General features: G+C 35.4%; 1 protein-coding gene across 1 annotated transcript in view; it reads left to right on the forward strand.

The window, feature by feature from the left end:
- The window catches only part of gaa2 (alpha glucosidase 2), a 28,006-nt gene that overhangs the window by 8,447 nt on the left and 3,507 nt on the right, over positions 1-16,052 (forward strand). The window contains exons 6-19 of the mRNA XM_056462492.1: positions 2,066-2,185; positions 2,265-2,383; positions 2,572-2,703; positions 6,101-6,211; positions 7,308-7,421; positions 7,508-7,592; positions 7,677-7,794; positions 8,968-9,101; positions 9,602-9,753; positions 11,906-12,054; positions 12,321-12,462; positions 12,560-12,658; positions 14,609-14,773; positions 15,510-15,656. Of these exons, the coding sequence (XP_056318467.1) occupies positions 2,066-2,185; positions 2,265-2,383; positions 2,572-2,703; positions 6,101-6,211; positions 7,308-7,421; positions 7,508-7,592; positions 7,677-7,794; positions 8,968-9,101; positions 9,602-9,753; positions 11,906-12,054; positions 12,321-12,462; positions 12,560-12,658; positions 14,609-14,773; positions 15,510-15,656 (1,787 nt within the window). The remainder of the gene's footprint in view (positions 1-2,065; positions 2,186-2,264; positions 2,384-2,571; positions 2,704-6,100; positions 6,212-7,307; positions 7,422-7,507; positions 7,593-7,676; positions 7,795-8,967; positions 9,102-9,601; positions 9,754-11,905; positions 12,055-12,320; positions 12,463-12,559; positions 12,659-14,608; positions 14,774-15,509; positions 15,657-16,052) is intronic.

The following is a 16,052-nucleotide window of genomic DNA, read 5'->3' on the forward strand; positions in this document are numbered from 1 at the left end:
AGTGTCTGTTAAAGTGTTCGAGACATGAAAGAGTGTGTTTTCTACAGGTGGTTTTTCAAGCCCACTCACTTGTGTGAGGCACACTCAGAATTGCATAATGTTTTGAGGTTGTTGTGTGGTGTGGTGATGGGAGAGAAGAGGGGGTCTTTTTTTAATCATACACATGAACGTATGAAATTGTGAATATTAAAGGAGTATTTCATGTTCTGAATAACATATTTCATACATTGCAAACCATGTATCTCTTTGCAAGCAATGATCCAAGCAATGAGTGCACATACTCTAATTTTATTGTTATGTTTATGATAAGCCTTGTGTTTTATTGTGTTAATACGCCCAGTTAAGATTGATATCTTAATCTTGTGTTTTCAAAAGTGTATGAAAATAGTGTAATTGTATTAAATTATATGATTTATTATTCATTATATTAATTAATCTATTAACTATTATTCTTGTAGATATTTGTTACAAAGGCTACCTGCAGAGGCATTCTGTCAGCTGTTATGAAGCATATTTGTGCTTATTTGATAAGTTCATGCATTAGAAAAAATGCAAAAGACAACCATATCAGCTTTACATCAGATCTCATGAAACTTTGAACTAATTAAATCGATAATTTGTGTTAATTTGTAAACCTTTATGATACACACTTAGTAAGAAGAGTGCTTTGTGCGCTCATTTGGTGTTTTGCCCTTTGAGTCTTTGTTGTTGTGTTTTGGATGGTTGGTGAAATTTGTTTTGTTTTTTCTACAGCTATTAGTTATTTACATACTAACTTACAATCACGTTTTATTCTCTATTATTACTAATATTGCTGTAAAGCAACTTCTCAAATGAGAAAAATGTAGAGTAAAATGTAACTTATTTTGTGTATTGGGAATTTTGGATTGTTGAGGCGAAGTACATTTTTGCAAAAATGTTTAAAGTTAAATTGAGATCAATAAAAAGTATAAATAATGTTCTCACATCAATTATTTATAAAAAAATAATCAAATATTTTCTATTTAAAAAAAACATAGTATAGTATAATATATATTCATTCATTTTCTTTTTGACTTAGTCCCTTAATTAATCTGGGGCGGCCACAGCGGAATGATCCGCCAACTTATCCAGCAAATGTTTTACACAGCGGATGCCCTTCCAGCTGCAACCCATCACTGGGAAACACCCATACATTCTCATTCACACACATACGCTATTTAATATTTTAGCTCACCCAGTTCACCTATACCGCATGTCTTTGGACTTGTGGGGGAAACCGGAGCACCTGGAGGAAACGCTAACAAGGAGATTATGCAAACTCAGAATAGCCAACTGAACCAGCCGAGGCGCGAATCAGTAACCTTCGTGTTGTGAGGCGACAGTGCTATCCACTGCGCCACCCTATACCATATATACTACATATAAATACTATAGTACACTATACTATAACTATACTACTATAATAATAATAGTATAGAATAGAATTGTAATTTTCATTTCATGGTTAATTTTACCAAGCAAGTGGGATTAAAATATAAAAAGAGGGATCAAACAATTGCAAATAATCAAAAATGATTGCTAGATTTACTGAATGTCTAGAACCGCTATGTCTACACTCGGTCCTGGAGGGCCGGTGTCCTAAAGAGTTTAGCTCCAACCCTAATCAAACACACCTGAACCAGCTAATCAAGCTCTTACTAGATATACTAGAATCTTCAAGGCAGGTGTGTTGAAGCAAGTTGGAGCTAAACTCAGCAGGACACCGGCCCTCCAGGACTTACTTTGGACACCCCTGGTCTGGAAGATATCTAAATGACTAGAAGGTAATATTTTTTTTATGAAGTTTGCAAAAACAAAGGCATTTTAGCTACTAGACAAGTACACACTCTAACAAAAAGTGTTTGTCATGGATGAATAGTGATCAACGTTTTTGTGTAACATGATACTTCATGGTATTTCCAAGTGCATGTTCTAAAATATCAAATCTAATTCTCAAGCAAACTATAGAGATACCAGATCATGTTTTTCTAAGTGTATGCTGTCTGAACTTTGTATTAACATATGTAAATAATCTTTCATGTAGACGTGGTTCTGCAGCCTGCACCTGCTGTCACTTGGCGCATGATTGGTGGGATCCTCGACTTTTATGTTTTCTTAGGCCCGGATCCCAGCTCTGTGATTGGACAGTACCTGGATGTCGTAGGTGAGCAAGCGGTGTTTAATAAGCAGAATAACTGAAAAGTTCACCAACTAATTGTCTTGTACTTTTTTTTTCACCTTAGGAAAGCCTGCGATGCCCATCTACTGGGCTCTGGGGTATCACCTGTGCCGATGGGGCTACAAGACGAGCAACAAAACCTGGAATGTTGTAAAAGAAATGCGGAATTATGGGATACCTCAGGTACTACTATAGCTCCTAAATCATTTTCATTCAACATGTGGTTTGGTGTAAGTACTTTTAGCTCAGTTTTTGGTCAAGGTCAAATGTAGATCTCTAACTGTAGCCCACCAGATTTACACATCAGAAAGACGTAAAAAAAAAAGTTAAACTATTTAATCAGAATAAATAATTATGTTATGGTCTTTCAGGATGTTCAGTGGAATGATATTGACTACATGGATAGAAGTCTAGACTTCACTTACGACCCTTCAGGCTTTTCCACCCTTCCTGACCTGGTGAAAGACCTTCAAAGACATGATCAACACTACGTCATGATTCTGGTATTGACTTTAATTCAAGTTTAAAGAGATGTATTTGAATGTTAATACCTACTTTTAAAGGGACATGGTGGTGGGGAAAAATAGGTGAGAGGAAAAGTCTAGTTTTGAATTTATTTTATTTAACAGGGACAATGCTCATTAATAAACAGTGAAACTGTAAATAAGCCAGAGTTAGCCACAAGGGCTACTTTTCAGATGTTGCCCCCTGTCAGATTTTAAAAGGCAACCTAAAATCAAAAAACACATCATCACACATACAAAAACAGTAAAGTTACATATGACAAAGGGATAAAACATGTAATAAGAATGTCTTAAAATGTTAGGCAAAAGAATTACACATGATTACAAACTTGATTTGCTTTTAGCCATTTCTTTAACTTGTATTTAAAAGTTGAATAATTTGTAACACCCCTTAAATCAATAGGAAGTGTGTTCCAATAATGACTGATTGTGCAAAAGTTGTACATCTGAACTGCACAGCACAGTCTCCCCTGGTAACATATCGTGTTGCTTGACCATTATTGTTCTTGTGTGTCACAAACTCGCATAATGGGGGTGGAGCATATCCATTTTAAAAAATCATACAAGCATACATTGAAGTTTTTGCTTTCTCTCACAAAGTTTGCACATTCTCTCCAAAACGATTGCATTCCCTGACAAAAATGTTTGTGTTCACTCACAAAATCTGTTATGTTTCACAAACAATTACTGTTTACTTTACATTATAAAAATACAGGTCATTTGTATGTACGGTCAAGCATGAACCCAGAGTTGAAATGCAGTTCATCCCATTAAATGGTTGATGTGGATAATGGACTATCAGAAATAATTTCATTTAACCAAGGAAATGAACTCACAAATTAAATGGGCATATCTACCACTCTCCAGAATGAAGTATGCATTTAATCATTCCCCAGAAATTACATTTCAAATTCAATTCTTTTAGTTACACGCATATATAAAGGCTACTGTAAATTCTACATATACAAGACCAAATTAGTTTGTTAAAAACAAATTGTATTAACCCTTGGTCACGGTTCAAATTTACTACGATTTTGTTATGAAAACATCCACTAAATTAAACTGCTGTTAAAATGCATCAGATACAAAGTTTTTCCTTTTTTTTGCATAAATCTGTTAATCAACCTCAGTCCTGATCAAAACTACTAAATTGTTTAGAAAATTACAGGATTTTAAGCCTTGGCTGGGTCAGTTGGCATTTCTGTGTGGAGTTTGCATGTTTCCTCCAGGTGCTCCGGTTTCCCCCACAAGTCCAAAAACATGTGGTATAGGTGAATTGGGTAGGCTAAATTGTCCGTAGTGTATGAGTGTGCATGGATGTTTCCCAGTGATGGGTTGCAGCTGGAATGGCATCCGCTGCATAATACATATGCTGGATAAGTTGGTGGTTCGTTCCGCTGTGGCGACCCAAGATTAATAAAGGCACTAAGCCGAAAAGAGAATGAATGAATTACAGAATTTGTGATCAAAACTACTAAATTGTTAAGAAAATTACAGGATTTTAACTGTTTAATTGCCAAATTCATAAATGATGTGACTGGTGAAAAACACACAAAATGACTTCTTTTCAATGTAAAAAGTAATCAAAACATGATCAAAACTACAAAATTGGTTGGAAAATTACAGGATTTTAATTCTTAAATTGCAAAATTCATAAATAATGTGACTGATTTGGTAAAAAACACACACAAACTGAGGTTTTTCAATATTAAAAGTAATTGTTGACTGAATTTTTTTAACCTTTTATCAAAGCCTTGGACAGGTTTTTTTTATTTATTCAATTATTATAATTATTATTATTTTTTCCAAAACATTTTCCCAAAATAAGATTTGTCACCAAAAATGATTCTCCTAGCTGAAACACAGAGAAAGTTGTGGCCAAATTAAGACTCAAAATCACCCCAGAGTGGATGAAAACATCCACAACAGTACATAAGGGTTAAAATTCTGTATGCAAAATAACCCAAAATTATCAATACAACTTGTTAATAGAGATTATGCAATAAATGCAGGGGAATGATGAGAAATCAACAAACACTGTGCTTGTAATTTTGGTTGCTTCAAAGATAATTCTGAGCTATGTTCAATTTTAATATTCACAATATGACCCTGATGCACTGTCAGACTCCTTGGTTTTAGTGGAGCAGTCCTATAAATGAAATGCAAATCTATACTTGTTTTTTCAGAATTTGTTAATGTCTTAATTATTTATCTTAAACTAAGTTAGTTTAATCCAATTATAGAGGCTCCCTAAATACCAGAGTAATTCAAATATATGTTAATAGAGTAAACAGGGCTGATAATAATATTGCTGTGTCAATTTTATGAATTGCTCTGGTGGTTCCTTTGACAGAACTAGGCCTGTCATGATATCTGTGTTTAGTTGTACGATATAATGCACCAAAATATGTTACGATAAACGATATTATTGTCATTTTAAGATCATTTTAATGATCATTTTATAACGCCAGAATCACAACATAATATCATCACAATGCAAGTACACTCTTCCAAAGAGCACATGATATTTTAATCTTAAGAGTGTTTAACTATAGTGATTTTAACAATGTAATAATTAGGCATTGGAATCGGAATGTGAAAATGCATATCCCTAATAAGTAATAATAAATGTTGACAAAAAAGTGCAAGGTAAAAAGTAACAGAGGCTGCGATATCTGCTACCAGATCTATTTTCAGTTGTCAGACACCCAAATTAAAATATACAATAGTCATTTATAGTAAATACTAAAGTGTTTTTTAACCATACACTGACACCTCCAATAGAGATAGAAATCTTGCACAATCAGCTAAAATGTTGCTAGAATTGGTTTTTATGTATTGGTGATGAATATTGCTTCACCAAAAATGATTGAGGTCATGTCCATGTGTTGTGTGATAAGTCGATATATTGATTATTCTGACAGGCCTAGCTAGAACACCTAAATAACACTGAACTGACTTCATACCATCCATTGAATATTCATCTTGACACCAGTTAGTTGAACATCATTGCACAAAAGACGATTCTAAGGAATGCATCGTTTGTTTGCGGATGCTAATTTGCAGTGACATTCATTCATTTTCAGCATTGCTTTAAGTATTTTGTAGATGCTATCAATAGGTTTATTTACTGAAAGCAAATCAACTATAAAAGAGAAACGAGAGAAGTCAATACATTCTGCAGGATTATTCGTATGTTTCTCCTGCAAAACATCCACATGACACGCTTCCTCATTTAGTTCTCGTCTCCTTTTTGAAGCATTAGATCGGACTGACAGTCATGAGACCTGTTTGGCAATTGAATGATTCACATGATTGTAGTTGAAACCCTCACTGAAGCGTTTGGATGTGTTACTAAAGTGTGTTTACTCATCAGGATCCTGGAATCAGTAACTCTCAGCCGCCTGGCGCCTACTGGCCGTTTGATGAAGGGAAGAAGAGGGGCATCTTCATCAATGACTCAAATGGAGACATCCTTATTGGAAAGGTACAGAAATCCAAGCTTTTTTGATCAAAAATAGGGTAAAAACAGTAAAACTATGAAATAGTATATATCAGTGGTTCTCAAACTGTGGTACGTGCACCGCTAGTGGTTCGCAAGCTTCCTTCTAGTTGTATGTGGAGGAATCGCTGAACAATTAAAGTAACAAAATAAACACACTTTTAACCCTTTGACGCGTACGGTAACACCAATGTGATCAGTAAATGGATTTTAATAGGCTAAACCTTTTATTTTATTGTCAATTTTCTAATATTTATGTATTCTATTATTTGAAGCTAATTTCTTCCCCTTATTTGTATCGGTTGTTAGGGGCGTATACCGTATTTTTAAATCCCAATGTTGACAGGCATAGTTTAATCACTTGATTTTCTGACACACAAAGCCTACTCTCACGTAGTAAGCAGATCTGATTTCTAATTTAAATATATGAACTGGATTTACATATCTAAAATACAAGTTAATGTTTAGATTTCAAAGATATACAAATAAGTCACATGCGACATTCACATGCAACATATATTTCAAAATGTTTCAAAAAGAGTTTATATATGAATATGATGACATGTAGCTTATATTTATGAGGTCCAAGGAACATTTCCAGGTTTTGATGAATAGGATGCAACTATAAGTTAATACCTTACATTTAAGTACAGCAGTTTTCTTTTTACTTTTTAAGAATAGTGTCATTTTTAATTAACTTTTAAACGCACATTTTAATTTAAACATTGACGTTTTGTTTATTTTTTTTACCTGTAAGCACAGGCCAGTGTTAATGTTCAAACTATTTATAATTGTTAAAGTGGCTGACAGTAATAAATATCCATAGTTATAAGAATTAATCTACCACGTTTTTGAACTGTGCAGAGCTTTAGCAGCTTAATTAGGCCTACTACGCTACTGTATTTCAAAACCGGTCATTATGGTGGTACTTGGCGAGACAATTTTGTTCTGAGGTGGTACTTTGTGAACAAATTTTGAGAACCACTGGTATATATAATAATTTTCAATTGCTAGTATGTGTTTATTATTTTTATTATTAGTAGTAGTAGTAGTAGTATTTTTTAATATTGTTTATACTAAGGTCTGGCCAGGACTGACTGCCTTTCCAGATTTCTCCAATCCAGACACTCATGAATGGTGGTACCAGAATCTGGAGAGATTTCACAACAAAGTGCCATTTGATGGCGTGTGGATTGTAAGTTGTGCATTATTCTCCGTTTGATCATTAATTATTTGCATTTACCCATACATTGGTCATATTTTTCATATTTCTTCCTAAAGGACATGAATGAGCCGTCTAACTTTTTTGACGGGTCAGAGAATGGTTGTCCAGACAACGAACTGGAAAATCCTCCCTACACACCAGGTATCAGTGTGTGGAGATTTACACTGTGAATGCAATGTTGGTTTGTTTTTCTTCCCAAATAAGAGATGGTCTTGTCTGATGTAGGTATTCTGGGTGGTACATTAAAGGGGAAGACTGTATGTGCATCTGCACGTCAGAAGATCTCCGTTCACTACAACATACACAGTCTGTATGGACTCATGGAGGCACAGGCCACTGAAAGGTAAAATAATACACACATATACAGTTGAAGTTAAAATTATTAGCCCCCTTTATATTTTTCTCAATTTCTGTTTAAAGGAGAGAAGTTTTTTCCACACATTTTAAAACATAATAGTTTTAATAATTAATTTCTAATAACTGATTTCTTTTATCTTTGCCAGGATGACTGTACATAATGTTTTACTAGATTTTATTCTACTAGATACTAGTATTCAGTTTTAAAGGACAATTTAAAGGCTTAACTAGGTTAACTAGGCAAGTTAGGGTAATTAGGCAAGTCAGTGTATAATGATGGTTTGTTCTGTAAACAATCAAAAAATATATACTGCTTAAGGGGGCTAATAATATTGATCTCAAAATTATTTAAACTGCTTTTATTCTAGCTGAAATAAAACAAATAAGACTTTCTCCAGAATAAAAATATTATAGTAAATATTGTGAAAAGTTCCTTGCTCTGTTAAACATCATCAGGGAAATATTTGAAAAGGAAAAAATGTTTCACAGGAGGGCTGATAATTTTGACTTCCACTGTATTTAGAGAAAGGACTGTTCAACATGTATTGCTTAGTAATATTTTTAATTGTTAAAAAAAAAGTCTGACCAACACAGTGTATTTATTTAAACAATGAATAAATAAAAGCTGTAGTATTCTGAAATATTATTACTTAAAAGTGCTGTTTTCTTTGTGATTTTATTTAAAATATAATTAAATAATGTAAATGCTGAATATTTTTCTCCAGTCTTCAATAAACTACTGTTTTTGGGCTACTGTTTTTTTTTTTTAAAGGGGTAAAATAGAATTGCATGAATGAATGACTGGTGGTACGAAATAATGACATGAGGTTAGCAGCAAAACAGTAATAAATAGCTAACTATACAACAGTGTAAACAATCTAAACAGTAGAAATTAAATGTAGAAAACTGAATTTGCAATTGAAGGCTTTTGTTGATATTCTGAAAATGATTCTGAAAATTGTCACTTCAGATCAATTCAATACATCCTTCCTGAAAAAAAGTGTCAGATCAAGTGGCACTTAAACAATAAATGGGCACAAACACATCTTTCAACCTAAACATTTCTGGGTAAAAATAAAAATTGTAATAAAGACCAAATAAAGCATTTGGAGTCTTTCTTAAATATTGCTGGTGGCTCATGTCTATCTCTCTGTCTCAGTGCTTTGAGGAGGATCACAAAGAAGCGTCCCTTCATTATTTCCCGCTCTACGTTTCCCAGTCAGGGCAAGTATTCAGGCCATTGGCTCGGAGACAACAGGAGCCAGTGGAAAGATCTGGCCACATCTATACCAGGTATAACCACACACACACAAGCACACTTGTTTCTATATCTCGGTGAAGACCCTAAGAGACGTAATGATGTTTCTACTGTACAAACCGTCAGGGGCATAGCAATGGGGGGGACGGAGGGGATATGTCGCCCTCACTTTTAGAGACAGACCATTTAGAAACAGGTGATTAATAATATGAATGTAAACTTTTGGATCTCATACCCCACCACCCCCCACACTTTTAAAATGTCCGCTACGCCACTGCAAACAGTATATTCTCTTTCTCTCTTACTTTTTCCCCTAAACCCATAAACAATCTGCATTTTTACGTTTTTCTAAAACTTCTTTCTGTTTGATTTCTAAGCATGTTTACCCATGGATACCTCTTATTTTTGTCCCCATGAGTCTGTGTACATTCAGGTTTAAGTCACCACTAGGATATAAACACAAATACACACTCAAACACTGCTGAGTTTTGCTTAATGCAGATTCTCTGACAATTTATTATTATTTTTTTTAAAGGTATGCTGACATTCAACATCCTGGGCATTCCTCTGATCGGAGCAGACATTTGTGGGTTTGGCGGCAGCACTACAGAGGAGCTGTGTGTGCGATGGACGCAACTTGGAGCTTTTTACCCCTTTTCAAGAAACCACAACTCCATTGACGAACAGGTGAGCTTTCCCCCATCTGCACAAACACTGGCTCTCACTCACTTATATACGGGTGTTATTTAGAATTTATACACGTGAAACGGGAGAACTCCTCAGTAACATTTCTGCCTTTTATACACAAATAATGTTAGCCAATTTGATGCATCATAAAGAAGCGATGCCAGAGATTTTTTTTCTTTACAGCCTTTTTGCATTCTTTAAAAACATATGAAATCTCTTTATAAAACGAGTATATTAAACCTCAAGCAATGCCAAATGTGCCATTTAGCTCAAAAATTTGCCCAAACACAATACACATTTTATACAGCCTCTACAAACTTTTCATTAGTCGGTTATATACATACAATTGAAATCAGAATTATTAGCCCTCCTGAGTATTTTTTTCATCCAATTTCCGCTTAACAGAAATAAGATTTTTTTCAACACATTTCTACACATAATAGTTTTAATAACTCATTTCTAATAACTGATTTATTTATCTTTGCTATGATGACAGTAAATAATATTTTACTAGATATTTTTTAAGATGCTATGATTCATCTTAAAGTGACATTTAAAGGCTTAACTTGGTTAATTAGGTTAACTAAGCAAGTTGGGGTAATTAAGCAAGTTATTGTGTAATGATGGTTTATTCTGTAGACAATTGAAAAAAGGGGGCTAATAATTTTGACCTTAATTTTTTTTTTTTATTAAAAACTTTTTTTATTCTAGCTGATTTAAAACAAATAAGACTTTCTCCAGAAGAAAAATTGTTATCAGAAAGACTATGAAAAATCCCTTTCGCTGTTAAACATTTGTGAGATATTTTTAAAAGAATTCACAAGCGGGCGAATAATTTTGACTTCAACTGTATATACATATATCAGCATTGTTAGACTTGGATAACTCTCAAGGATTTTTTTCTGATTTTTTAACTGGCCACAGCAAAAAAAGAAGTTAATAGCTATTTCTTAGCCACATATTTTAAATAATGTGTTCAAAAATAATGTCTGTGAATCTAGAATATATATATTTGAAAATTGTTGCTAAATATATAACGAGCAAAATTCAAAGTGTTATGCAAACAAAAAGAGCAGTACGGAAGGTCTAAATTTTGTAACAAAAGGTGACTGACTTGCCAAACTGACGGCAAACTGTGCAAAACATCACTTAATTTTTTTTCGTTGTGTTCTACCCGTGTAAATGTCTGCTTCCTAGACAATAGAAACAGACGTATGCTTAGCCTCATAATTTGGTGTTACCGCCTCTTCGCTGTACTGGTTGTTACTAGGTTACAGTAAAATTATATGCTCAAAAGATCCAATCATATAAGAGAAACCGAAAAGCAATATGGTGTTTACGACATCATAGAGAAGGTAGCATGTAAAGGCTTAAAAGCACACACTGTTTCTCGATTCTAAGACTGTATTTCTACGCAATTTGACAAATAGTCACAGACGGTCCGAATCGGGCCAGTAATGATCCTGTCTACTGTCCCGAGCATCTCTTACGCTGGGCCCGGGCCATCGGCCAGTCCTTATTGGTGAGCCCTGCTATATATAAAATTAATGTTAACACAATTATGAGGCCACCAGTATGTGACAATTTTGCTTATGTGTGACGTTTAGTTGTTCCTGCTTTTTTAATTCAGAAGTTATTAGTGTGACGAGCTGAAAGCAGTCACTTAATGTCCACACGGGAGCGATGTATTTTAAAAACGTCTCTCAATCAAGGTGCAAAGGAGAAAAGAAGTAAGTGTTTGTTCACCAGGTAGCAGAGCATGCGGAGCTTCAGTCCAGGCCATCATTGCCTGAGCTCCTGGACTGAAGCTCCGCATGCTCTGCTACTTGGTGAACAAACACTTTCTCCTTTTATCCTTTGCACGTTGATTGAGAGACGTTTTTAAAATACATCGCCCCCGTGTGGACATTAAGTGACCTCTTTCAGCTCGTCACACTAGTGAATCATGCTTGTACACAAATACTCTACAACTCTCAATATTAGAGCTCATAATTCTTAAATATCAACAGATATGTGCTGTTTTTGGAGCCTTGCTTGTTTTTTTTGTTTTTTTTTTTTTTTTATTGTCATTCCTGTAGTGTTAAAGTCTATCCGTTGTTTTGCCAGTACATATTGTTTTTATACCATTATGTTTTTGATTGTTTTACCGCAGGATCAGGAACCAACTGCATTCAGTCCTGCTGCTCGTACGGCAATGAAAGAAGCCATCCTGCTCCGCTATTCCCTGTTCCCACATCTCTACACACTCTTCCATCACGCACACATCAGCGGACACACAGTCGCCACACCACTGCTTTTCCAGTAAGTGAAATGTGTTTGACCTGAAAACTCTGTTTGTGCATTGAATTCTTACAACTGATTTTAGCTTGCATGTGCTCTTTTCTAAAAAATAAAATAATAATAATTAACATGTGGACATACAGTGGAACAAAATGTTGTCTTGCAGGATCACGGTGCTACATAAATGAACATAATCAATAAACCAAAAATGTCTTTTAAATTTCAATAACACTAGTAAATGTTAAGTCCTTCTATAAACGTGAACCAGTGTCTGTGCTGTATTTCAGGTTCCCCACTGATGAAAAGACGTACGGGATTGATAAACAGTTCCTATGGGGGAAGAGTTTGCTGGTCACACCGGTTTTGGAGGCAGGGCGAGATTATGTTGTGGGATATTTCCCTAAAGGTCTCTGGTACGACTTTCACACTGTAAGTCACACCTGTAATCAAACCCTCTCTAGAAGTTGTTCGCTAGTTTAACTTGTCAGTCTCATACAGTGTACAAATTTATTGGTTTGATATGCAGGGGAGCTCATTGATAAGCAGTGGAGAAGAAATCAAGCTTCAGGCTCCAGCAGACAAAATCAACCTGCATCTCAGAGAGGGATCAGTCATACCGACACAGGTAAATCCTATATACAGTGCATCTGGAAAGTATTCATAGGGCTTCACTTTTTCCACATTTATTTATGTTACAGCCTTATTCAAAAATGGATTAAATTCATTTATTTCCTCAAAATTCTACACACAATACCCCATAATGACAATGTGAAAAAAGAGTTTTTTTAAATTGTCAAAAATTTATTAAAAATAAAAAACCTAAAAAATCACATGTACAGAAGTATTTACAGCCTTTGCCGCTAAGCTCTAAATTGAGCTCAGGTACATTCTGTTTCCACTGATCATTCTTGAGATGTTTCAGCAGCTTAATTGGAGATCACCTGTGGTAAATTCAGCTGATTGGACATGATTTGAAAAGGCAGACACCTGTCTATATAAGGTCCCAGGGTTGACGGTGCATGTCAAAGCACAAACCAAGCATGAAGACAAAGGAATTGTCTGTAGAACACCGAGACAGGATTGTCTCGAGGCACAAGGCTGGGGAAGGTTACAGAAAAATTTCTGCTGCTCTGAATCTTCCAATGAGCACAGTGGCCTCCATCATCCATAAGTGGAAGTTGTTTGAACCACCAGGACTCATCGTAGAGCTGGCCGGCCATCTAAACTAAGTGATCGGGGGAGAAGAGCCTTAGTCAGGGAGGTGATCAATAACCCGATGGTCACTCTGTCTGAGCTCCAGTGTTCTTCTGTTAAGAGAGGAGAACCTTACAGAAGGACGACCATCTGTGCAGCAATCCACCAATCAGGCCTGTATGGTAGAGTGGCCAGAAGGAAGCCACCCCCGCCTGGAATTTGCCAAAAGGCATCTGAAGGACTCTCAGACCATAAGAAAGAAAATTCTCTGGTCTGATGAGACTAAACTTGAACTCTTTGAAGTGAATGCCAGGCATCACGTTGGAGAAAACCAGGCACCGCTCATCACCAGGCCAATACCATCCCTACAGTGAAGCATGGTGGTAGCATCATGCTGTGGAGATGTTTTTCAGCAGCGGGAACTGGAAGAGGCAGGATAGAAGGAAAGATGAATGCAGCAATGTACAGAGACATCCTGAATGAAAACCTGCTTCAGAGTGCTCTTGACCTCAGACTGGGGCGGCGGTTCATCTTCAAGCAGGACAATGACCCAAACCACACCGCCAAAATATCAATGGAGTGGCTTCACAACAACTCTGTGAATGTTTTTGAGTGGCCCAGCCAGAGCCCAGACTTAAATTCTATTGAACATCTCTAATGGTTGTAAACCGTTGCTTCTTATCCAACCTGATAAAGCTTGAGAGGTTCTGCAAAGAGGAATGGGCAAACATTCCCAATGACAGGTGTGCCAAGCTTGTGACATAATGTTCAAAAAGACTTGAGGCTGTAATTGCTGCCAAAGGTACATCAACAAAGTAATGAGCAAAGGCTGTGAATGCTTATGTGCATGTGATTTATCAGGGTTTTTTTTTATTTTTAATAAATTTGCAACAATTTCAAAAAATCTTTTCACATTGTCATTATGGGGTATTGTGTGTAGAATTTTGAGGAAATCAATGAATTTAATCCATTTAGGAATAAGGCTGTAACATAAAAAATGTGGAAAAAGTGAAGCGCTATGAATACTTTCCGGATGCACTGTATATCCCTCATTATTCGCTGGAGTTACGTTCTAAAAATAACCCACAATAGGCAAAATCCGCAAAGTTGTCAGTTGTTTTTTTTTGTTTTTTTTTTACAATTATTATTATAGATGTTTTAAGGCTGTAAAACCCCTCACTGCACACTTTATGCACTCTTTCTCAGACAAGCATTAACATTTTCACACTTTTCTAAACAAGTTCAGTATTATAGAATGAAACCAAAGATCAAAACCATTTGATCTTCATATATTTATTCTCTAATGTATATGTGTGCATGTTTTATAAGTTAATATATGTTAAAGTTATTATATATAAATAATTTTGTCTTTGTGTTTCAGAGACCGAACACCACATTATGGGTGAGCAGCGGTCAGCCTCTTCATCTGATTGTGAGTCTGAGCGAGGACGGCCGGGCCAAGGGTGATCTGTACTGGGATGACGGAGAGACCATTGACTCGTATGAGAGCAATCAATACGCTTACATCTATTTCACAGTAGAACAGGTACTGAAAACAACCCCAGCATGCTCTACTTTCAGTCAGCTTTCATCAGATCCTCACACTATGGACACGTTAGAAAACATTCACTTATTAACCTGTTTAAATGCTACTCTTGTTTTCATATCATTATTTTTCTTTAGTGTTACACTCTAATAAAGTACAAATGAAGTCAAAACCAACCATATGATTTTGTTAGCTCACTTTGCTAGTTTTGGGGTGAACAATTCATCTGTGCATGTCATGTTTGGCCTTGTAATCTGTAATTGAAATCTGAAAATGCATGTATTTTTCAGTTAAATTTTCAGATTACGTCTGTTTTAGGTATTGGGCGTGGCTAACATACTTAACCCCGCCCCTCCAACTGTCAGTTTGACAACAACCAGAAATTATGAGGAGAAGGAGGAGGTATCTGTTTGGTTGTAATAATTCTGCCGAAACCCTTTCCCAATCTTTCTGAATGCCTCCTTTACTACATCCAATCAGCTCGCAGTAGAAAAAACAAGCCACGCCCACTGTTTTCTCATTTAATATTCTCTTTCTAGAAACTGCATCACGATACGATAAAAAAGAAAAAGCTTCCAGTTTATGTGGACTTTAAATGTCTCGCTTGCTTATTAATGTTCTATAAACACTCATTTTCTCAGATTAGTTGTGTAAATCACATTGGTCGATAGCGTGCATGTTGTTTGGAGTCATTCGTAATGTTATAATAATAATGTCCTTTGTTAATGGTCTTCAGAACACAATGATGTCAGAGGTGCTGCATAATCATGAAGAGGCTGCTTACATCACTGTGGAGACCGTCTCCTTTTATGGAGTGAAGGTGAAGCCAGAAAATGTAACCGTGAATTCGCAAGAGGCGGCGTTCACTTATCTTGACAATCAGGTAATATATTTATTATTGATTTTTTTAGGTGGCTACTGGTTATGAAATGCTAATGATAGTAAATAAATAAAGATACACTCAATTTATTATTACTGGTTGAATTTCAAACTCTTCCCAGTCAAAATTACTAGCCCTCCTGTGAATTATCCCATAATTTTCCAAATGATGTTTAACAGAGCAAGGAATTTTTCACAGTATTTCCTGTAATATTTGTTCTTCTGGAGAAAGTCTTATTTGTTTTATTTCGGCTTGAATAAAAGCAGTTTTTAATAAAAAAAAAATAATAATAATTTTAAGGTCGATATATTAGCCCCCTGTTTTTGATTATCTACAAAACAGACCATCGTTACACAATGACTTATCTAATTACCCTAACCTGTCTAATTAACCTAGTTA

Source organism: Danio aesculapii, chromosome 1 (assembly GCF_903798145.1).
Source record: "Danio aesculapii chromosome 1, fDanAes4.1, whole genome shotgun sequence".
NCBI classification, from domain to species: Eukaryota; Metazoa; Chordata; class Actinopteri; order Cypriniformes; family Danionidae; genus Danio; species Danio aesculapii.